This window comes from Antechinus flavipes, chromosome 2, assembly GCF_016432865.1.
Source record: "Antechinus flavipes isolate AdamAnt ecotype Samford, QLD, Australia chromosome 2, AdamAnt_v2, whole genome shotgun sequence".
NCBI classification, from domain to species: Eukaryota; Metazoa; Chordata; class Mammalia; order Dasyuromorphia; family Dasyuridae; genus Antechinus; species Antechinus flavipes.
Genome location: NC_067399.1, coordinates 95,231,967 through 95,258,055, shown reverse-complemented (window position 1 = coordinate 95,258,055; position 26,089 = coordinate 95,231,967). Strand labels below are relative to the sequence as shown.

General features: G+C 34.8%; 1 protein-coding gene across 1 annotated transcript in view; it reads left to right on the top strand.

The window, feature by feature from the left end:
• Positions 1–26,089, top strand: part of FSHR (follicle stimulating hormone receptor) — a 248,305-nt gene that overhangs the window by 161,799 nt on the left and 60,417 nt on the right. Inside the window, exon 4 of the mRNA XM_051975245.1 lies at positions 2,098–2,172. Within this exon, the coding sequence (XP_051831205.1) occupies positions 2,098–2,172 (75 nt within the window). The remainder of the gene's footprint in view (positions 1–2,097; positions 2,173–26,089) is intronic.

Genomic DNA, 26,089 nt, shown 5'->3' with positions numbered 1-26,089 from the left:
GCCCAGCTCTGTGCTAAGTACTTTACATATATTATCCCCTCTGATTCTCACAATAATTCTGGGATGTAGGTGCAATTATTATCCCCTTTTACAGATGAGGAAAGTGAGGCAAATGGGTAAGTGACTTGTCCAAGGACTTATCAATCTAATAAGTGTCTGAAGTCATATTTGAATACAGTTCTTTTATACTGTGGGTCTGATGCTCTATCATTTGTGCCAACTCACTGTCTCTATGCTTAAGCATGCTCTTGAGGATTTCTTTTATACCACATTTTGCATGCAAATCCAGGTATTATGCTTTTGTCTATTTGTGTTCACACACTGTTCTTTGTGTCACTCCAATTTGAATTTTTCTGAGATTGAGGTTGTTGTATGATTTCAATCATCTGGAATGACCAAGACAATATTGGTCCTATCACCATTTGCTATCATTGCTGTTGTAATTTAATGAGAGAACAACATAAAATCAGTGAAAATGCTTCTAAATTTCCCAATATTCTGTCTAATACACTCTCTTCTTCCAATCCTGTTTTGGGCTAAATTCATTGTCTATCTGCAGGATCTGTTCCAGATATTAGTACTAATGACCTACCTCAATGGGCTATCTACCCAACCAATCATCATAATCTTTATAATAGGTATTTGTCATTCACTTAATTTTTCCCATGTCAATTTCTAGACCAATTTTTTTAAGGGGCCTGAGAATAGTGTTCTGTTGCTGGCTATTGCTAGCATGTTGCTATCCATATATAGGAACATCTATTTTTTTCCTCATCAATCAAGTCCCAGAATAGAAATGCAAACTAGGCAGCAAGATATGAAGGAAAAATGTTTGTTTTATTCCATAAATTAGGAATAAATAAATAGGAGAAGAGAAGGAAAAAAAAAAGGCTAACAGTCAAGGAACAACAATTTGTTTCCCTTTGTACTTGGCCTTTGCCATTGTTCTTTGCACTCTCTCTTTCCTTTCTCCAAATACTCTCATGCTCTTTCTCTTCTCAGAAGATTATAGTCTCTCCCTTACTGCTAGAAATTGTGAGCCTCTAACAGGAAATGTGGACAGGAAATCTACAGAGGAGCTGTCCTACTGCAGAAAGGAGCTGCCTCCTATCTGGGGTTCAGTGGGCTTGCCAATTATAGAAACCACTCCTTGCTCAGTGCTGCCATCGCCCTTGCTTCCCTCCCCAGGATCGTGCCTGTTGTGCTTGAAATGATTAATTACCTAGTCTGGGGCTCTGTGCAGCCACAGGTAATTGCAACATAAAAACTAATGAAACAAGGAGAAAGTAATTAACAGAATATCAGTGTAAATATACATTGATCCAGTGAGTAGTGAATATGACAATCATTTTCTTGGTGCTTTGGACATGTTCTCCTCTGAGCTGGTGATCAGGACAAAGACCAGGTTAACAAGAGAGTAAAAGCTGCTGTTTTTTTCTTATGGTAATAGAGCAGCATCTGTCCAAGGTGAGTAGAGAAATTATTGCCTAATGGAAGTTTGCTGAAGGATCTTGTTGGTGAGCAATTTCCAGGTTTAAAAATAAAAGAGCTAAGACATTTATCTCTGTGCTCTTCTCTTTCCCACTGTTTCCTCATTCTCCCACTCTCCACCTTTCTGTTTTCCTCTTTCTTGTTCTCTTTTCCCTCTGTTCTTCCCTTCTCTCTTTCTCAGTCTCTCCCATTTTCTTTCATCATTTCCTTTTTTCCACTTCCTCCTCCTTTGTTGGTTCTCTAGGGGTGAAAATTATCAGCAAACCTGGTGCTATGGTTGGCAGGTCTTACATATTCCTCCCAAGTCTGTCTTCTGTGCCTACTCTGGTTTGGTTCAGGTAGGATAAAGGCTGTAATTAGCTTGTTTTATCTCCTTGGTACAAAGAGGAGACAAATCGTGGTCTTTGTACAACCAGAGTTAAATGCACTTCACAAAGAAATGCTTGTGAATGAATGAATGAGCAAGGTGATACTAGGGGCATTTTAGCAACAAGAAGTTTGCAGCTTTCCAAGCCATAAGATAGTCTCAAAGTTCATTAAATAAATATGAAATGATGAAGAAATACTTCCCTTCACTTAAATGCAATGTTCATTTCTCTTTGACAGAAGAATTGAGAAAGCCAACAACCTGGTGCTTATTGACCCTAAGGCCTTCTGGAATCTCCCAAGCCTCCGATACCTGTAAGACATTTTTATCTTATATTCAACTTCCTCCCTACAACCAAGTCAGACCAGCCCTAGTATAACAAGGACAGCAGCAGGCAACCTTGGTAACCCTGTATTCCACCCGGGTGGCCTACTTAGCAGTGGGTTTTATTTAAGCTCTGAGGTTTAATGAGTAATTCCCTCTAATATGATTTCCTTTTACTTTCACTTGAAACAACAGTCATCATAATGAATGCCATTTGCATTAATGGGACTGTCACATGCAGCTCCACAGGGGCTCTGCTATAATTTGGTGTTAATGAGATGCATCTTACAAGTCTTAGCTAGATAGATTCCGGTAGCTTTTAGCATTCAACCTTGACCCCAAGAATTCTTTCTGCCTTATTCTGAAAATATATAAATATATATGTATATAGGTTCATATACATAGACATATATATGTACCCACATATGCCTATCTAATGCACTCATTGCATATTACTTTTTTCAAATGTAGCCTTGTATTTCAGGGGAAAGATACATTAATGTGTGTCCCATCCTGGCCCTGTTTCCCATCAGCAAAGTCACTGTGCTTACTCTCTCATCAAACTGCCTACTCATTAGATAAGAACACATAAGGGCAAATTTATTCAGCTCCAAACTTCTGTCATCCTGAAAGGTAGTGCCTAGATATGAACATAAACCCTGGACTAACACCAATCTTAGCTCTTGAAATTAGTTCTAAGGGTATAAGTCTTGAAACAGAATTCAATCATTTTTTTTTCAACTAGTTTTAAGGGCCTATATACTTAAAGTGTGTAAATAAAGTGTATAAATAAGTACATTATATAGTGCATTATATGAGACCAAAAACAAGGTTAGACCTAAAACCCTAATATACAGTAGGGAGATTAAAAAAACACATAAACCAGTTCTATCTTACCAAAAGCATGGTAGACATTTTCACAGTATGTTTACCATATATTTTAAATTCAATATATCAAAAAATAAATTCATTATCTTTTCCCCAAAACCTTTTATTCCTATTCTAAACTTTAATATTTCTTTTGAAGACACAATTATTCTTCCAGCCAACCAGATTTACAACCTTAGAACCATCACTGGATTATTTGTCCCATATATTAATGTTATTGTTGAATCATTTTCAATTATATCCAACTCTTCTTGGACCTTTTTGGGGCTTTATTGGCAAATATACTGGTGTGATGTGCCATTTCCTTCTCCCTCCTCATTTTACAGATAAGAAAAGTGAGGTAAATAAGAATAAGTGATTTGTTTAGGGTCATATAGCTAGTAAGTGTCTGAGGCAAGATTTAAAGCCAGGTTTTCTAACTATATTCCCAGAGCTCTATCCATCATGCCATCTTGCTTCCCATACATCAATAATCACTTCTAATTTTTCCTTCATTTTGCCAATAGATTGTGAGTTACTTGACGAAAGGTACTGTCTCATTATGATATTTACATCCCTATTGCTTAAAACATAGTAGGTGCTTGTTGATTGCTAATTGATACTATTAACATTAGAATACAATCTCTTTGAGGGCAACACTATCTTCTTTGTTTTTTATCTCTATACTCAGTGCTTAGCACAGTTCCTAGAACATAATAAGTGCTTAATAAATGCTGTATTTGTCTAACATAAATAAGTATATATAAGAAGCATGAAACTAAGTAGAGAGAGATAGTAGGAAGGAGATAGTTACCAATAGGAGAATCAGGTAAGGGAAAGATCATAGAGAAATTCATGTTTTAGGTAAATATTTTAGCACTGGAAAAAAAAAAAAACTTGGAGATCATTAGGCCTATGTTCCTATTTATCTTCTTTGTTATAAATGAGGAAATAAGATCATGAGAGATGATATGACTTGCTGAGGGTCATCAGTAATGTGTAAAACTGGAATTTAAACTCAGGACTTTTGACTGAAAATCCAATAATCTTTCTACTGTCTATTTATTTGAGCTTTAAATCCTTGATGGGAATTTAGCAGATGCAAAGAAATAATGAAATAAGAAGGTTGAATTAAAAAAAATAATAAATCTGTCAGTGGTATAAAGGATAAATTGAAAAGGTAACTAAAAGCAGGAAGACCATTGAGGTAGTATTAGGAACCAAGACCCACCCACAGATCCACCTACATACATACATACATATTTATTCCTATTCCGTGTAGTGTTTGTGTATCTCTTCTTTTCTACCGCTGCTCTTTTATTTTAATCTTGCTCCTTAACTTGCCTTGCTATTGCTTACCTTCCCCCTACCTATGATCTCATCTTTATCTTTTTTCCCTTACCCTTTCCTTCTCACTTCTCTACCCTCCTTCCTTATTCCTTTTATAAATTTTGAAGGATGCTATACCCTTCGTGGTATATAGATAGTGTTGCCTATTTAACCCAGTCCAGAATGAGCAGGTTTTCAGAATTAGGAACCCTCTTCCCCACTCTGATAGACAGAGATCTTTTCTTCCTCTGCACCTCATTTGTATAAATCTTTCTTTTGAACTATCCAATTACTGATGTCAAGCTTAAACATATGGTGTACATTTCCATTAAAAAAAAAAAAAAAACATAAACAGGACAGCTAGGTGGCAACACCAGCCCTGAAGTCTGGAGGATCTGAGTTCAAATCTGGTCTCAGACACTTAACACTTCCTAGCTGTATGACCCTGGGCAAGTCACTTAACCCTACTTACCTCAGCAAAATAAAAAATTAAAAAAAAAAAAAAAAACCATTTGCCTCAGAAAAAAATATATATATAAATAACTTGTCCATGTTAAATTCCTTGAAATTACTGGATTAATTAAATGGAGATTGACTCTATTGAGTTAAATTTTCTATTGAATTCAGATTCTGTTGAAAATCTACACATTCATTGAATGTCCATTTTTTATTCAATATTATGGATAATTTTGCTGGATATTATATTTTTGGCCACTGGCCTACTTCTTTTGATTGCTGGCATATATGATTCCAGAACCTATTATCTTTTATTGTGACTGCTGGCTGATAAGTCCTGTACAATTCTCTAACTGTAGCTCCAATATATCTGAACTGTGTTGTTTTTTTCCTTGTCTCTTGCAAGATTTTCTCTTTGATCGGGGGACTTTAAAATTTGGCAATAATATTCCTATGTGTTTTCTACAAAGGCTCTCTTTGAAGTGGTGATCAGTGGATTTTTTTGTATTTATTTCTACTTTCTCCTCATCTTATATCAGCACAAGACAATTTGCTTGGATTATTTCTTGCATTATTATGTCAAGGTTCTTTTTTTGGTCACAACTTTCAGGTAGTCTAATTATTCTTATATTTTCTTTTCTTGATCTGTTCTCCAAATGTTATTTTTCTTATGTTTAACATTCTGTTCTGTTTTTTCATTCTTTATTCTATTTCTTGGTCTCTAATTGTTCATTGACTTCTTCTTATCCAAATCTAATTTTCAAAGAGTTATTTTCAGATTTAAGACTCTATCTTCTTTGCTAGTTAGATTTTTTTAATCTTCTTATTTTTTTTCTTGGATGACTTATTTAGTTTAGTTTAGCTTAATTTTTCCTCAATGTCTCTCATTTGCTTTTCAAATTCTTTTTCAAGTTTTTCTATAAATTCTTTCTGGGCAGGGAGCCATTTCATGTTACTCTTTGGGGTAGAAGAAACATTTTTACTACAGTTTTCTTCTCTAAAGATGAACCCCAGTTTTCCCTATTCCTATAGTAGGTTTCTATAATAGGGTTCTTTCTTCTTTGCTGGTTCAATTTTTTAATAAAAGGTATTAGTGTAAGCATTTCTAATGGAATATCTCTAATCATGGAGTGGGAAGTTGCTTCATTTCAGTTCTCCTTTCTGACTTGGAATTCCAAACCAAGAATTTTCCCTTTCTGTGAGTGCCTGCAGCCAGCAGTGTCCCTGTCCCCCTGCTTCTGCACTCATCAGATGTGCAAGTTCCTTCTCTTGGGGACCTGAACCTTTAGCACAGCTGGGCATGACATTCCTAAACAGAGAAGGTTCTGTCAGTCTACTCCTTCTCAGATCCTAGAGTCTACTCCAAATTCTGTAGGTGAAAGTTCCTGTAGCTCCTGCTGAGGTTCCAGCCACATCCAGCTAGTCCCAGGACTCTTCATTAGATGTTTCTGCAGAGCTAGTCTGGAGATGTTTGTACTTCACAGGGGTTAATCTCTGGTTTAAAGTCCTTATTCAGATCTTCTTGGATTGTACCAGTAGGACACCTGTTCTGCCCTGTCTTCCTGATTTTTCACTAGTCTGTGTTCTCCTTGAGGTGCAAATGTGTTCTATTTGTGGGGAAAATCTGGAGACCTTGAAATTTATTGACTTACTCCACTATCTTTCCAGAATCCTCCCTCAGTTTTTCACTTTTATATGAGACAGTTTAGCACTCTTATGGCTAGTTCCTGTGATGGGTTTTCACTGACACCATTTATTTTTTTATTTTTTTTAATGAACAATAATTCATATTCTTTTCCTCCCACCTTTCAACCTACACTGAGAAAAACAAAAGAAACCAAACCAAATTTTTGTAACAAGTATTTCATAGTCAAGTAAAACAAATTACCACATTAGCTATGTTCAAAAAAGATATGTCTCCATATGCACCCTCAGTCTATCACTCCTCTTAGTAGGATGCTTCATCATAGTGAAATAAAAGTTGGTTATTAAACCAAAAAATGTTCTTAAATCTTTTCAAAGTTTTCTATCCAATGTAATTTTACTTGTATAAATTATTTTCCTGTTTCTATAAATTAGCATATTTACTCTGCGTCAATTCATCCAAGTCTCTCTAGATTTCTTTAAAAACCATCCCCTTACTTGTTTCTTACCTCCTAATGGAATCATATTACAATCATATACTATAATTTGATCAGCCATTTCCAATCAATGGTTTCCAGTTCCTTGCCACTATAAAAGAGCTACTATAAATATGTTTGTACATATGCATCCTTTTGCTCTTCCTTTTATTTCTTTGGGGTATAGTCTAGTAGTTACATTGCTGGTTCAAATCACTACTACCATTTCTAAAAAACTTTGCTGAATTCCTTATCAATCAGAACTCATTTGGTGTTATGGTCTGTAGGGTTCCCTCTTTCCTACTCTCTTATATTCTGAGTATCAGCACACAATATTTTATATTATTTTTAAAGAACTTTTACTACAGTGCATTACCTAGCAGTAATAAGGGAGGGAGGAAAAGGGAAGGAAGGTTATAAGATGAAAGAGGTAAGAAACCTTTGCAAAATTGGTCTTGCAATGGAAAAAGTAGCTAAACTTAAGCCATTACATTATTGGAGAGTACCCAGTACTATCAACATTGAAAAAAACAGACCCTTTTCCTACTGTTAGGGAGTCTAACAAGAGATATACTGAATCAAGGAGCTGAGACATGGTTGGAGTTCTAAAGAAGTGTTATAATTGAAGAAAAAGAGCTTAGTGGTGATAAAGTAGTAAGTTTGGCTCTGGACAAGTCTGGCAGAATGGTGCTATTGATGGATATTTTTTTTATGTCCTCAGCCTCTTCTTTCTGTGCCCTTCCTAATTCCCCTTCTCATAATGCCCTTCACCTTCATGTAGAATAATTGTACAACAGTAATAATATTATTATAGGTATTTACTCCTTCCTTCTTCTAAACTCAGACTATGATATTAATGGCCATGGTCATTATCTCTCCCAAAAATATTTGCATAAGTCCCATATCTGTGGAATGAAAGAGCAGTTCCCTATTAAAAGCATTTCAAGCATCACTAAGCCCATAGAAGTAATAGGGATGGCATTTCAGGGAGAACTTCCCTTGTACCTCTAAAATCACTATAGCTCCAAAAATAAGTTTGTAAGTATCCCCAGACCCTGAAAACTCCCTCCCCAGGTCTCTGTGTTTGTTTAGGTCTCCTTATGGCCATACTGCCATTGGATACCAAAGTCATCTCCTGTAGTCCTTTGAAATATATTCCAGGTTGCAAAGTGCTGACGTTTAAATAGCATATGTGAGCTCCTAAATTTGAGGAACAATTATGGAAATGATGGCCAATTAAACTTTAATCTCCTCTTGTTCTATCTCTGCAGAAGTCCTAAGTATCATTAGCCTCATATAATCAACAGCTAAGATTTCACAGGTCCAATCTTTTGGGATGATATATTACTTCCTTGGAGACAAAGAAAAAATACAAAATGGGACAAAGCAGAAGGGAAGTAGGATAGTTTGGGGCTTTGTAATTCAGGATAAATGTTTATGTTCCCTGTTCCATAACAGGAAATTACAGGACTTAAGGGCAAAGCAATATTTTCCTTCAGTTTTCTAATTAGGGTACACTTTTTTACTTATAAATTTTGTGCCAGAGTCCTCATCTCTGATTCCATTTCATGCTGATCTTTTGATAGCTTAGAAGTAGAGAAAGGCAAAAATCAGGGCTGTTCATCTACACATTCCACAGATCACTGAGAAATCTGAAATGCTTTTTTCAAAACTCATGAATAAAGAAATACGACAAGCAGAAGGAACAAACATAAAAGGGTTCATCTGGGTGGGATTAAAAAAATATTGTTTACAGGTAACATTTCCTTCTTTACTGCTTTGTCTTCCTCTAACGGACCTTTTGTGCAGAAAAGATTATCTATTGATCTGTAAATAAGATTCACACAATATTTTCTTACTTTTGCATCCCTTACTTATAATTCACAACCAGCTGGATTTTGTTCTTCTCCACTCAATAGATGGTAGCTGCACCTTAGTAACCTTTTTTCAGATACAACCCGAGTATCCCCACCCCCACCACCAAACTATCTTCTAGTCCAGATGGCAAATCTCAGATCTCCCTAGGACCATGCATTTTTTGATAATGGCAATATTCCATCTGCCTTATTTGACTGATGGTTCTGTGGATATTTGCTCCATACATGTGCTTATATATGTTGAATAAGTGACACATCACTCTTTCTCTGAATAAGCTAGTTAGAAATTTCCTTCCCCTCACCACTCCATTCTGCCTAGGGCCTGCTCTTTTGTTTCAGAGAACAAAACTAACACCTGGAGCTTTCTTATAACTAAAAAAAAAAAGTTAGTGATTTGCTAAGGTGGGGGGGGGGAGGCCTTCTACTCTCTCTTGACATTTTATAATGGGTCAATTCCTGAAATCATTTCACATTCTTCATTTTGCACTTATAATTATTTGTTTTATGCCAAAGTCAGACAGCCATTCAATCATTTTTTTTAATCATTCATTCATTATCAACTAGTCAATCAAGTATAAAGGAAGTAAACTGTGGGAAGACCTAGTTTTACCTCCAAACTAGCCAAGAAATACATTTCAGGCAAAAGTTTACACTGATCTGATTGAACCTTATAAATGGGCTTTTCCATGTTTATTTTCAACCCCAGTTATTTTGACAAACAAAACACTATAGCTAAAAGTAACCTTACATATCACCAGGTGATCTAATTAATATAATGTCACTAGATTCCAGTCCTATTGCTTTGTTTTATAGAAGAAAAACTGAGGCCCAGCAGGGTAAGGGATAGTTATGGTCCCTTAAGTTCACAGAAAAGAAGAATAGGGGGGAAAAAAAAGGTGAAATAGAAAACATGGCTTGATTTATAGCCCAGGCTTAACATCCTATCTTTCCCATTGACTACTTTGCACAACTCAATTACTCCTCAGCATCTAAGTTTCTTCATCAGTAAAATAAGAAAACTGGATTTAGACAACCTTCAAGTTAACCTCATACTCTATTATCCCTAAATTGGAAGGAAAAATTTGATTTAAATGAAGATTTAAATTTGAATAGCTCTTTATGTTTTTTTCAAAACTCTTTGAAATACATCAGATATCACAAAAAGTCTATGAAATTGGGGAGTGTGGTTATTAGTGACTCCATTTACAGATGAGAAAATTGAGAAATAAAGTTTAATGACTTGTCCAAAATTATATATCATGAATCTCTACAGAGTCACTCAGTCATTGTCACTGATCGACTAACTTCCTATCCTTCCAATCCATCTTCTCCCCTCAATATCTGTCTGTCAGTCTCTGCATGTGTGTGTGTGTGTGTGTGTGTGTGTGTGTGTGTGTGTGTGTGTTCCCCCTAAACTATGATATCTAAGGTCTATTTTTTTTTTATTTTGGCTTTCAGATAATCCAATAATAATTAAATTATGTCTCCTAAACCTATTTTCCAGATCAGTTATTTTTCAGATATTTCTCATTTTTTTCTTTTTCATTTTTGATTGTTATTGTTTAAGTTCTCACAGAATCATTAGTTTCCACCTGCCCAACTCTAATTATTAAGAAATTATTTTCTTCAGAAAACTTTTTTGCCTCTTTTTTTCTATTTGGCCAATTTTGCTTTTAAAGGGGTATTTGTCATTCGGTGATTTTTTTTTTTTTACCTCAGACCAATACTGATTTTTTAAAGTGATATTTTCTTCAGTATTTTAAGGCCTCTTTTTACCAATATGTTGATTATTTTTATAATTTTCTTGCATCATTCTCATTTTTTCCCAATTTTTCTCTCCACTCTTAATTTAAAAAAAAAAAAATCTAAGTTTCCTCATCAGTAAAATAAGAGAACTTGATCCTCTAGGTGTAGCTAGGTGGTGCAACAGATAGAGCACCAGTCTTGAAGTCAGGAGGACTTGAATTCAAATCTAGCCTCAGACACTTTCTAGCTGTATGACCCTGGGCAAGTCACTTAACCCCAATTGCTTCAGCAAAAAACAAACAAAAATTCTTCCAGGAATTCTAGCTTGGTGTGAGCCTAATTTGCATTTTTCTTTGAAATTTGTTTGTAGCTCTTTTCATAGGGTTGTTTTCTGAGTTTATGTCTTAATCTTCTCTGCTATCATAATAGCTTTTTTGTGATCAGGTAAATTTTTTGTTTTTTGCTTATTTTCTCAGCTTATTTCTTTACTTTGAAATTTATATTAAAGTTGGGTTCTGCTCAGCTAAGAGTTATGAGACTCAGTGCCAAGCTTAAGTTTTTTGTACTGCTATTTTTAGAGATTGTTCTGGTAATCTGAAAGTTTTGGATGCTTCTAAGGTGTTGTTACCTTTGTAAAGTATAGTAAATGTTCTCCTGGTTTGCACTCTGATCTTTTCCTGGCAAAGACTCCAGCTCCCCTACAGCCACAAGTGATAGTGGTCCTCTTAACCCTGGAAACAGGTCCAGGACTCCTGCTCCCTTTAATTACAAGCAATCTTCTTCATCCTGAAATTGCAACTCAGAATTGCTTATGGGGAATAGAGTTACCTATCAATGCCAGCTTCACCCAATGCCAGCTCTACCCAATGCCAACTGCGCCCAATGCCAACAAAGGGTCCCCTGTAATCTCTCTTCTAGCCAATTCTCCAAACCCTCTTACCCTCTCTGGGCTGATCTCCCAAAGTTGCTACTGCTGCTTCTGTTTTTGGGCCATCTCCAAAGCCCACCATTGGTGCTCTTGCCACTCTCTGGACTTGTGCCCACCTAGATTTTACACAGATTTCCCCATGTCCATTATCTCAGACTGGAAAATGTCTCCCTCGGACCTTTTGTTGGCTTTCCTTATCTAAAATTTGATTTGAGACATTATTTGAAAGTTGTTTGGACAGGAACATTGAAAGAGTTTGGCTGAGTTCTGGCCTGTATTTCACCATGCTTGTTTTGATCATATATTACTAATAATTAATCACTCATACTCTCAATGTATTAGTTCAAATACTTACCATTTCTTTTCTGAATTATTGTAATAGCCTCCTACCTAGCCTGCCTATTTCCTATCTCTCCCTTCACCAATACCATAAAAGAATTATTTTTTCATTAGTATTTATACAAATACTGATTATAGCCCTTCACAGCTTGGTGGATGATTCTCATGGGTTTCTATGACTTTTTTTTAAAAAGAATCTCTTGTTGGGCAAAATCCCTCTAGCAAGGTGTAAAAACAACTCAGAAGAGGATTCTTCAAACCAAACTGAAGATAATCTTAAAGGGAAGTACTAACAGTGAGAGAAATCAAAAATGACCTCTTATAGAAGGTGAGATTTGAGCTGAATTCAGTTTTGGAAGAAAATCAAGAGGTGGAGATAAAAAAGAAGGGTACGCCAGACATGAATGAATAGGCACAAAGTCAGGAGATAAAGTATTATGTGCAAGAAATCCCAGGAAACCCAGAGCATGGATTTCAAATTTTAAAAAATTGGAAAAAGAGGAAAGAGACAGGTTGTTAAGATATTTAGGAACCATCTACAGCCAGGTTCTTTTGGTGATAGAAGAAGCAAAAAGTGAAATTAGAGGTCTCTAAAAGTGTCCATCCTAGAATGAGTTCATTTAAGAAATTTAAGACAGAGAAATACATTGTAGAAACATTGGCACAACCCATTTATACCCCCTCATTTGGATACCCATCAATCAAAAAGTACTTAGTTGAACCCAAAATTGAACCAGGCACTGAAAAACGCAGAAAAAAAATATTTTAAAAGGTAATAAATGATGTGATACAAACTTTAAATATTATAGAAATTCTGAATAGAAAGGATTAAGAAACTTAATCTATGGATTAAGTTTCATGGAGGAAAAAGTGCTGCTTTGAGACTTAAAGGATGGGATAGAATAAAATTAAGTAGGAGGAGGAGGGGAAGCATTCCATATAAATGAAGCAAATTAGTAAATATCCAAAAAACCAAAAGAACATAGCCAATAGAAGGCTATGAGACACCTATTCACCTAGAATAAAAAGAATGTGTTAGGGCAGAAAGGGATGACAAAGCAGGATAGAGCCATGTTATGAATGTCCTTGAAAATAAGACTGTGATACCCAAGATATTTAAGGAACTGATTCAAATATTCAAATGACAGTCATTCCCCAATACAGAAATGATCAAACAATATAAATACTTTTTAAATGAAGAAATCTAAATAATTACCAGCCACTTAAGACATACTTTCTTTAACTATTAATTAGAGGACTGTGGATTAAAACATCCCTGAAGTTTTACCTTAGAACCTATCCAGAGATATGCTGGTAAGTATTTAGCAGGCTTTCTGAAAAAAAATTATGCACAACTCATTTATAAGTTTCATCAGCAGTATTAACATTTTCTGCATCGCTTTCTTTAGACAATCAACAAAATAACAAATCAAGTCCTGATTTGTAGCATTTGCTGACTTTCAGCGTGTAAATCCTCACAATGAAAATTTAACAACTACCTCATGAGAGCAAATATGAGCCAGCTCTAGGATACTACTGGATCTATCAAACTGAAAAGAGGACAACAAAAAAAAAAAAAGAAAGAAAGAAAAATGACTATTGTTAGAGGGTATTCAGAAAGACAGGCACCCTGGTATACTGTTGAGAAGGCTGTGAATTAATCTAGCCATTTTGAAAGTAAATCCTGTTTTTATTATTTTAAGGAACTCCCATTATGGAAACTTTCTTCACTGATACATATCAGTAATTTAAAATTTATAGCAGTGCCTAGGGCACTAAGTAGTTCAATCACTTACCCAAGATCACCTAACTAGAATCTCACCTATGATGAGATTTGAATTTGGGTTTCTCTAATTCTAAGGCTAACTATCTCTCTTTATACCATTCTATTAGGCTCTAGTACAATTGAATCATATTAACTTGAGCAAATCCTCTATTCTATTTATGACTCAGTTCCTTCCCAAGTAAAATGGATTAAATAATTTCTGAATCTAATTGATCTTCCAAGTCTAAATCCTAAAAATCTGTGTAATGAAAGCATGGTCTGAGGTAGTGACAATAAAAATGGAGAAGGAAAAGTTGTAAGATAAATATAGTTAAGAGGAAATTAACTGTAAACTCCTCGAGGGCAAGAATTGCAGGATTTTATTTTTGTCTTTATAGTGGCAGTATCTAGCAGGGGGCATGGTTTTTTGAGTTGGATTTGTTGAACTAAAGAATCAGCCAAAGCATTATTTATTTCTTGGTCAGAAATGTTGTTTGTCCTTCATTTTTGAATATGAGCAATGACATCATGGCATTTGTCTTGACTGGTGTATGAATTATAATTAGATGAGGCTGAGTTGCGAAAAATCATCAGCCTCATTTTTTCCTCTATTGTTGTCAAAGTCCTGTGACAGGATAAATGTCAACATGACTGGCAATGATATGGAATACAGTGGATAACTTTGGCATATTCAATATTTGAGTAAGCTCTAAGCACTCCACAGGAGTACCTTTGGACCAAATTGTTCTCATCTGCCTATTCCACTGGGGAAGTCTTCACATCCTTGGGGTAGACACCTCACAGACTAACCATGGATTTGAGGCTGGTTGGTTATCCTCAACCTGATTTAGCCAATCTGCCAAGATTGTTTAGCAGGGTGTGGCTGCTGCACGTGTGGCAGCTTCTTTGAGCCATAGGTTAGATATCACTGTCAAGTTGCTCTTAGTCAGAAACAGATCTGGGAGAATGAAGCGATTGTTGCCCACTTTATTTCTAGTGGCCCCCAAATTGTCAGTAAACCTGACTGTCTGCTTTTCCATATTCAACCCTGAGTCATCCTGTGGATGACACTCATTAAGAGCTAATTCTGAGCCAAGAATTATCTTGCACAGGAGCAAAGTGACAAAGGAAACTCACAGTTCAGTAGGTTATTAGTGAGAAAATATTAAGCGTGTCTCTGGCTCTCAATGTTACAAGTTTCTGAAAATGTTGCCATGAGAACTAGAGTGGGCACAGCAAAGATGATGTAATTACTTATTTTATGCGTGATACATCTAGCTGATCCAAATTTTATCTGCTATCAACCTGGAAATAAATATTGTTTCTTCTTTTTTCTGGAGGTATGAGTCCTTATAATCTGGGGTTCAACTTTAGACCATTGGAAAATATTATTTATTGGAAATTTCTGCCTAGATATCCACATCTCCAAAATTGAACTTATAATTTCCCCTAAATCAGTTTCTCCTTCTGACTTCAACATTTCTACCTGTGAAACCACTATGAAATGCATTCCTGCTACACAAATTTAAAAGATCTCTGACCCTTGACCTTTTTAACCTTCTCATTATCAGCTTCTATTGTTTTCTACTGATTGAAACGTTTCCTCTTCTATTCCCACTGCCATTAACAGAAGGCCTTCTTACCACTCCAATAGTCCTTTCTTTCTGACCTCCTTTTCTTCTCTTCTTTTCATTGCTAAAATGATCTTCCATATGTATTCATCTGATTATCTCACCCTTTTCAAAAACCTTTAATTGATGTTCTATTTCTTACTAAGTAAAATTCAAATTATTTTGCCTGGCTTTCAAGGACCTTCATAGACAGTATCTTGCAATCTCAGTTTTTTAGGTTTATTTTTTATTATCTTCTTCTGTATACGTCATAGTATTGTCAAACAGAATTACTCTCTACACCTCAGAATTCACCCTTTCATCTACTACCTTTATGTTTTTCTCTATTCTTGGAATATCATCTATCCTCTTCCTTTTTTTTTTTTTTTTTTAACTTCTGCCTACCATTTAAAGTTCAACTGAAATATCAACTCTATTCTGACTACATTGAGCCCCACAGTAGGAAACTAATCTTCATCTAATCCTAACCTTTCTTGATATTTAGTAGCTTTTGATGATATCAAGTACCCATTTTCTTGAATTCTATTCCATTGCTATCTCCTAGTTCTTGTCCGTAGTCCTCCCAATCTCTGTTGTTTCATCATATTTCTCCCACTCCCTAAGTGTGGTTGTACCCCAATGTTCTATTTTTGGTTCTCTTTTCTCTATATACTTACTCTTTCACTGATTATATCAGCAGCCTTGAATATCTTTCTCATCTCTACACAAATAACTTATAAATCTACTTATCCAACCCTAATCACTCTTGAATTCCATTGCTACATCATCAATTTACCAAGTGGAAATCTATACCAACTGTCCCATTAGCATCTCAAACTCATTAAGTCAAAAATTGAATTTATCCCCTCCTATAAAACTATCAAGCTTCCATCCAAGCTTTCATGTTTCTGTTGAGGGCACACCATTTTTTTAGTCAACTAGTTTCAGACTTAGCCTTGATTTTGTTTTCTTACTCCTTTTCTCTTTGCCTCATCTGAAACCAATTAGTTTTGTCAAGTCTCAACAACATTCTTGGATTCATCCCTTTTTCTTCATTCACTCAGGTACTACTATTTGCCTGAACTATCATAAGAGTTCCCTATTTTCCTTCTAGAACCTTTCATTTTACCCTTTATAAAATAAAAGTTCCCTGGCCTGGCATTTAAGGTCCTCCATTATCTGGACTCCATTTACCTTTTCATTCTTAGTTCATATTATTACCTTTCATGCTTTCTCAATTTCAGAAAAATTAGACAATTGTTCCTGGAGACATTTCATTCTTCACCTTTAGGTATTTGCAACAGGCATAGAATTCACTCTTCTCAGAATCTTTATCATTGTTATGGATTGATTTCAGCACCACTTTCTCAGTGAAGCTTTTACTGATTCCATCAGTTGTTAGTGTTCTTTCTCAGCCTATCCTTTATTTATTTCTCTGGGCATATGATGTATCTTCCTCATAAAATGTTAGAGAACAGAGACTGCTTTCCTTTTTTCTTCATATACTCAATGACTAAGACTGCCTTAAGTAAAGTCCAGTATGCATTTTATAAAGCATCTATTATATGGTGGACAGTGGAGAAAGAAAAGGGTGGGATCCTTGCTTTCAAGGAATTTACAATCTAATGAGGAAGACAATATACAGCAACTATGTATAAACAAAATATATACAAGATAATTTGGAATGATGACAAAGAGAAGACAATATGATTAAAGAAGACTAGGAAAAACTTCTTGCAGAAAGTGAGGCTTTAGCTGAAACTTAAAAGGAATCTAGGAAAGTCAAAAAGAAATGAGGAAAAAGAGATTTAAGCAGAGAGAACAGCCCATGATGACATTCAAAATTGTGAGATAAAGTGCTTTGTTTAATGAACAGCAATGATGCCAGTGTAACTGGATCATAGCGTATGTATCAAAGAGTGAAATGTAAGACTGGAAAGGTAACAGAGGTAGGTTACAAAGAGCTTTAAAAAACAAACAGAATGGTCTTTTAAATTTAATCGTGGGGATAATAAGGAGTCACTAGATTTTATTGAATAAGAAAGACACGGTAAGATTTGTGCTTCAGGAAGATCATTTTTATAGGTGAGTGAAGGATGAAATGGAATTGGGAAACTCTTCAATAGATTATTGCAGTAATCTTGATGTGGTGATTTGTCCTTCATTCTCAAAGAAGAGCATGACATCAGGGAGGTGAATTGTTCTAACAATAAGTCAATAGTCCTAAATCTTATAGCTTTGGAATCTGCATCAGGAAACCCCCATACCCAATGTATGACCATTCCTTAGTCAGATAGCTTCTGACCTCAGGAAACTCCCATAGATCAAACTACTGAGACAATAGTGAATAAGACCACTCCCTAGTTCATTCATTGTTGAATGATAATCTTGTCAGTAATAATGTGATCAACTGAGAACCACTCCTTCTGGTGACCCCTCCTTCCTTCCTATGAGCCATAGAATTAGCATATTGAAAACTGGATAAAAGTATCTCCTTGCTTCTGTTTCTCTGCTGAATTCCCTTACAATTCAGTCCTCTTTGTAATGGCATTACTATTACTATTGCAATAAAACTTTGCCCTTGACTAGAAGATGGGTTCAAGCCTGAAAATTCTTTTGAAACACCTCACGTCACTGGGCTGAGATCCCAAACTCCTGGGGTCCCCCCTTCCCAATATTAACAATTCTCCCTCATAAAATCTTCTAGCCATACTGGCTGATTTACTAATCTCTCTACTTGGCATTCCACCTTTTACCTCCATGCTACATTAGCTCTTTCTCATTCCAGGAATCCTCTTCCTCCTGACTATCACATCTCTTGACATAACATCTTTCTCTTGAAAACTATGCTCACATGCTAAGTCCTCAATGACAACTTTCCTAATCCTCTTAGTTGTTACACTTACCCCTTACTATTGACTGAAAATTACATTGTATTTATTATCTATCCATCTAATATATATATATATATATATATATGCCACATTGTCTCAGGAAAAGGATAACTTTTTGAGAGAAGGCATTTGTCCTTTACCTTTCTTATGCCTTTCCCTCTCTTCCTTTCCCTCCTCCTTTTTTCCTTCCCTCCCTCCCTCCATTCCTCCTTCCCTTCCTCCCTTCCTCCATTCCTTTTTCCCTCCATATCTCCTTCTTCCCTCCCTTTCTCCCTCCATTCCATGAATAAAAATGTGTTTCATGATCCAATAAGAATAATGTTAGAAGAGATGAGAAAAATTGGGAGTCTAATTCATTGTTGGTGGAGCTGTGAACAGATTCAAACATTTCGAGAGCAATTCTAGAATTATGCCCAAAGAGTTATTAAACTGTTTATACATTTTGACTCATTAATACTACTATTAGGTCCTTCAAAAGAAGATTAGGGAAACATAAAAAAAAAATCTGTATATTCTAAAATATTTATAGCAAAGAACTAGAAATTGTGAGGATGTCCATCAATTGTCTATGAAGTGTTAAAACTCAAAATGAACTTCGGATGATGAACCAAAAAAATCAGAAATGGTTGAAGTTGCTGTAAAAGGTATTCCCAAAGTCTTATTGAAGTTTCAGGTTACTAAAACTTAAAAACTTTGGGGACATTCTGAACTAGGGGGGGAAAGAATGATCAAATAAGGGATAGAGCTGCTGCTCTGGATAGATAAAATAATGATTCTTGACAACAGAAGGAAAACAGACATTAGCTACTATTTTGTTAATGTTTTCTTTGACAAGAACAATGTATATAGTTGATGCCAAAGATAAAAACAAAGAGAGTAAAAGGGTTCTCAGATGCTCTGGATGAACTCAAATCCTCCAGAATTACAAACTCAGGTAGGGAAAGAACCAGCATATGCAATTAATGAAACACTACAAATGATATTTGAAAAATCATGGAGGAATACCTTAGGACCAGGCAAGAATGAATAGTCTATCTTTCAAAAAATTCTAAAAATGATATATCATAATTCTGACTTGTATTCTAGAATATGCTATGACAGAAAAGATTAATGAACATCTAGAAAAAAGGAAAACAATCACAAAGAATGAGCATTAGCTCAGAAATAAGTTCTGACAGAGTAAACTTATGTCCTTTTTGGATATACCTACTAGATTAGTAAATCAAGAGAGTGTGGTCTACTTTGCCAAGATTTTAGCAAAACTTTTGATAAATTATCTCATTCTATAAGGATAGAAAGGCATAGAACTGAGGAGGCAGAGCCAAGATGAAAGAAAAGACACATGCTTCTTTCTGAGCTCTCCTACTACCCTCACACTAATTACAAAATATAGCCTCTGAATTATTGCTGGTCTGGCAGAATCCACAAATATTGGGAGTGCAGCAAATTATCAGCAGAAGATAATTTTGAAGATCACCAGAAAAGGTCTGTTTTGATTGGATGCAGGCCTGGGAGGAGGTCAGGCACAGGCAGGGAATCAGAGCATGGAGGCCAGCACACATTGAGCAGACTGGGGGTCTCCATGGGGCAGGTATGGTCTCTTCTGGGCAGAGAATTTACTGGGATAATTCTACCACGGTGTTGGCTACTTTGCTCTGGTTGCAAGCCAGTAGATCAGCAGAGAAGTTATAAAACATCCAACACAAATAGAAAAGGTAAAAGAAGTATCCAAAAGCTCCTGAGTCTCATGGGACCTGGCCACACATATCCAGCACAAGAGTGACTCAGTGGGATCCCAGCACATCCATTGCCACTTCCAGGTATCTATAGAGGAAGCTTGGAACATCCTTGACCTAAAACCAGATCCCAACTTTTTTTTTAATGAGGAAAAATGAGCTCTAATTATAGACAGCTTCTATAGCAAAAGAAAAGAACAGATTTCAAACCCTGAGAAGAGTAAAAGCAGATTGTATCCAGATAAAGCCCCAAAGGGTGATGTAACCTGAACCCTGCCACACAAGGCTCTCCTAAAAGAAATTAAGTAGAAGTTTAAAAAAAAGTAAATGAAGAAAATAATTTATTGAAAATCAGAACTGAAGAAATGGAAATGAAACATCAAGAATCATTCAAGCAAAGCCAAAAAAAATGAAAAAAAAATAGAAGAAAAACGTTAAATACCTACTTGAGAAAACAACAGACCTGGAAAATAAATCTAGGAGAGATAATCTAAGGATTATTGGAGAGCCTAGACACTATTTTTCAGGAAATCATCAAATAGAACTGCCCAGATATCATAAAATCAGAAGGTAAAATAGCCATTGAAAGAATTCATCAAACACCTCCTGAAAGAGACCCCAAAATTAAAAATTCAAGGAATATTGTGGCTAAATTTCAGAACTATTGAACCAAGGGGAAAATATTACAAGCAGCCAGAAAAAAAATTCAAATACCGAGGAGCCACAATAACATTTATTCAGGATCTAGCAGCTTCCACATTAAAGGATCAAAGGGCCTGGAATCTGATATTCTAAAAGGCAAAGGAACTTGTATTGTGGCCAAGAACAAAACTACCCAGCTAAACTGAGCATTTTCTTCCAGGAAAGAAGATGGGAATTCACTGAAACAGGTGAATTCCATTTATTTCTGATGAAAATCCAAAGCTAAACAAAAAATTTAATTTCCAAATAGAGGACTCAAGAGAAGCATAAACAGGTAAAAAGAACTCTTGAGAACTGTATTTCTGTTATGGGTATACATAGAGAGTGCATGTATAATTTTATTTTTACAGTTATAATAAAAAAGGAACTAGAGGTAGAAAGGGGATTGTAGCAAAAAAAGGGAAAAGTGGAGGTAAAAAGAGGGAAATTACATTCCCATGAAGAGACAAAGGAAACCTATTGTACCTGAAGGAAAGAAAAGAGGGGGATGAACTTTGTGTGAACCTTATTCTTATCAGACTTATATTAAGCATATTTGGTTTACAGAGGAACTTCTCTTACCTTATTGAAAAGTGGGAGGGGAAAAGCAAAAAGGGAAGAGGTAGGATAAAAACAAGGGAATACAGAAATAGTAGGGGACAGATATAAAAAAGGGGTAGGGGCTCTAAGGGGAAGAGATTCTAAAAGGGGAGGACTGCTGGAAGCAAGTGGTGCCCATAAGTTAAATACTTGGGAGGGGAATAAGGGGAAAAGGAAAGATAAAAGTATAATCTGGGGATAATAAGATGGCAGGAAATATAGAATTAGTAGTTTTAACCATAAATGTGAATGGAGAGAACTTTCCCATAAAGCAGAGGCAGATAGCAGACTGGATTAAAAGACAGAATCCTACAATATGTTGTTTATAGGAAACACATTTAAAGCACAATGATACATACAGAGTAAAGTTAAAAGGCTGGAGCATAATCTATTATGCTTCATGTGAAGAAAAAAGCAGGGGTAGCCATCCTGATCTCAGATCAAGCAAAAGCAAAAATTGACCTAATTAAAAGAGATAAGGAAGGAAACTATATAAAGGTTACCATAGAAAATGAAGCATTATCAATACTAAACATATATGCATCAAGTGGTATAGCATCTAAATTCCTAAAGGAGAAGTTAAGAGAGCTGCAAGAAGAAATAGACTGCAAAACTATAATAGGAGATCTCAATCTTGTACTCTCAGCACTAGATAAATCAAACTACAAAACAAATAAGAAAAAAGTTAAAAAGGTAAATAGAATACTAGAAAAGTTAGGTGTGGTAGGAAAAAACTGAATGGAGACAGAAAGGAGTACAGTTTCTTCTCAGCAGTACATGGAAGCTATACAAAAATTGACCGTAATTAGGACATAAAGACCTCAAAATCAAATTCAGAAAGGCAGAAATAGAAAATGTATTTTTTCAGATCACAATGCAATAAAAACTACATTCAATAAAAAACCAGGGGAAAATAAGCCAAAAAGTAATTTGAAACTAATTCTCATACTAAAGAATGAATGGGTGAAACAGCAAATCATAGATAAAATTAATAACTTTGTCCAAGAGAATGACAATAATGAGACAACATACCAAAATTTGTGGGAAGCAGCTAAAGTAGTAATAACGAGAAATTTTATATCGCTAGAGGCTTACTTGAATAAAATAGAGAAAGAGAAGATCATTGAATTGGGCTTGCAACTTAAAAAGTTAGAAAAAGAGCAAATTAAAAACCCACAATCAGATACTAAACTCAAAATTATAAAAATAAAAGGAGAGATTAATAAAATTAAAAGTAAAAAAAAAAAACTATTGAATTAATAAAATAAATTTAATTTAATTAAACAATAAAATAAATAAAATTTATAACTAAAGAAATAAAAAGAAGTAAAATAAAATTAAAATATTAAGATAATACAATTTTATGAATTTTATGAAAAAACAACAAAATAGATAAACCTTTGGTAAATTTGATTAGAAAAAAGGAAAGAGGAAAATCAAATTGTTAGTCTCAAAAATGAAAAGGGAAAACTTCCCACTAATGAAGAGGAAATTAGAACAGTAATTAGGAGTTACTTTGCCCAACTGTAGGACAATAAATTTGATAACCTAAGTGAAATGGCTAAATACCTACAAAAATATAGGTTGCCCAGATTAACAGAGGAGGAAGTAAATTGCTTAAATAGTCCCATTTTAGAAAAAGAAATAGAATAAGTTATTAATCAACTCCCTAAGGAAAAATACCTAGGACCAGATGGATTTACAAACATTTAAAGAACAATTAACTTCAATACTATGTAAACTATTTGAAAAAATAAGGAATGAAGGACTCCTACCAAATTCCTTTTATGACACAGAAGTGGTACTGATACCTAAACCAGGTAGGACGAAAACAGAGAAAGAAAATTATAGACTAATCTCCTTAATGAATATTGATGCAAAAATCTTAAATAAAATATTAGTAAAGAGATTATAGAAAATCATCCCCAGGATAATATACCATGACTTAGTAGGATTTATACCAGGAATGCAGGGCTGGCTCAATATTAGGAAAACTATTAGCATAATTGACTATATCAGTAACCAAATTAACAAAAACTATATGATCATCTCAATAGATGTAGAAAAAACATTTGATAAAATCCAACACCCATTCCTATTAAAAACACTAGAGAGTACAGGAATAAATAGACTTTTCCTTAAAATAGTAGCATCTCTTTAAAACCATCAGTAAGCATCATATGTAATGAGGATAAACTAGAACCAGTCCCAATAAGATCAGGAATGAAACAAGGTTGCCCACTATCACCATTACAATTCAATATTGTATTAGAAATGATAGCTTTGGCAATAAGAAGTGAAAAAGAGATTAAAGGAATTGGAGTAGGTAATGAAGAAACCAAATTATTATTCTTAGCAGATATGATGGTATACTTAGAGAACCCCAGAGAATCTACTAAAAAGCTATTAGAAACACTCTACAACTTTAGTAAAGTTGCAGAATACAAAATAAATCCACATAAATCATCAGCATTCTTATACATCACTTACAAAATCCAACAGCAAGAGATGTTAAGGGACAGGTCAATTCTCTAAGAGCCTCCACAGTTGTGGATCATAGCATCTGAAAGAGTTGCAAGGCAACCTTTGCTGACACAGGTATTGTGGACTAGGAATGAAATAAATTGGAGGCATAGGGAAGAGGAGAGAGGTCAGACAACTCAATGGCTTCTCAGTCAGAGAGGTCAGAGAACAGCAACTGACTCTCAGTCTCCTTGTATCATTCTCTCACAAGAGGAGATCCATTCTGGGTTGGATCTGCAGCAGCCACTGTCAAGTGGCTCCTGTGTGTTTCAACAACTCTCCCATATATTCTAACAAAGAGATACAAAGAAAAATTCCATTTAAAGTAACTGTCGATAGTATAAAATATTTGGGAATTTTTCTGCCAACTTTTGGGATAAGAATTCATTATTTGACAAAATCTGCTGGGAAAATTGGAAACTTGTATGGCAGAAACTAGGCATTGACCCACACTTAACACCATATACCAAGATTAGGTCAAAATCCGTTCATGATTTAGACATAAAGAATGAGATTATAAATAAATTAGAAGAACATAGGATAGTTTACCTCTCAGACCTGTGGAAGAGGAAGGAATTTGTGACCAAAGAAGAACTAGAGATCATTATTGATCACAAAATAGAAAATTTTATTATATTAAGTTTAAACATTTTTGTACAAACAAAACTAATGCAGACAAGAATAGAAGGGAAGCAATAAACTGAGAAAACCTTTTTACAGTCAAGGTTTTAATAAAGACCTCATTTCCAAAATATATAGAAAATTGACTCAAATTTATAAGAAATCAAGCCATTCTCCAATTGATAAATGGTCAAAGGATATGAACAATTTTCAAATGAAGAAATTGAAACTATTTATAGTCATATGAAAAAGTGCTCCAAATCAATATTTATCAGAGAAATGCAAATTAAGACAACTCTGAGATAGCACTACACACTTCTCAGATTGGCTAAGATGACAGGAAAAGATAATGATGAATGTCAGAGGGGATGTGGAAAAACTGGAACACTGATATATTGTTGGTGAAATTGTGAACAAATCCAACAATTCTGGAGAGCAATTTAGAACTATGCTCAAAAAGTTATCAAACTGTGCAAACCCTTTGATCCAGCAGTGTTACTACTAGGCTTACATTCCCAAAAGTTCTTCAAGGAGGGAAAGGGACCCATATGTCAAAAATGTTTGTGGCAGCCCATTTTGTAGTGGTTAGAAACTGGAAATTGACTGGATGCCCATCAGTTGGAGAATGGCTGAATAAATTGTAAAATATGAATGTTATGGAATATTATTGTTCTGTGAGAAATGACCAGCAGGATGATTTCAGAGAACATTAGAAAGACTTATATGAACTGATGCTAAGTGAAATGTGCAGTACGAGGAGATCATTATACACGGCAACCACAAGACTATACAAAGATCATCTCTAATGGATGAGACACTCTTCAACAATGAGATGATTCAAACTAGTTCTGTTTATTCAGTAATGAAGAGAATCAGCTACACCCAGAAAGACAAATATGGGAAATGAGTGTGGACTACAACTAGCATTTCGACTCTTTGTTATTGTTTGCTTACTTTTTTGTTTTCTCAGGTTTTTTTTCTTTTGCAGCAAGATAACTATATAAATATATATACATATATTGTATTTAACATATTCTTTAACATATTTAACATGTATGGGACTACCTGCCATCCAGGGGAGGGAGTAAGAAGTAAGAGGGGAAAAGTTGGAACAGAAGGTTTTGCAAGGGTCAATGTTAAAAAATTACCCAGGCATATGTTTTGTAAATAAATAAAATAAAGAAATTTAAAAAAAAAAAAAAGAAAAGAAAAGAAAGGCATAGAACTGTAGGGTAGATGATAGTATAGTATAGTATATATAGTATTTATAGTATAGTATATTCCTAAATATTATATCACTGGGCTCAAAGAGTGTTCATTGATAGTTCCATTACTATTTGAAGAAGATCTCCAAAGGAAAGTACCAGAAAGCTGTATATGCAAGTGTTGTTGAGCTTTTTATCAATGATTTTCATAAAGGGATAAAAACCATCATTAACAAATTTACAGATAGCACAAAGTTATAAGGGATAGATAACCTATCAAATGATAAAATCAAAATCCAAAAAACTTTGTTGGCTAGAATATTGTGCTGACTCTGGAATGGTAAAACTAAATGGAAATTAATGTTAAGTTTTATACTTGGGCTCAGGAAATTGATTTTTAAAAGTAGACAGTGAAAATGGTAGCTAGAAAGCAATTCATTTGACAAAAGTTATAAACACATGCTACTAAAAAATAATTTTCTTTATAAAATTTATACTAAAATATAAATGGATTAAAAATGAAATAAAGACTAAATGATAAATGATATTTGATCCTAGAATTAATAGGGTACTGTTGAAGTTCATTAAGTAGTGTTACATAATTTGCCTA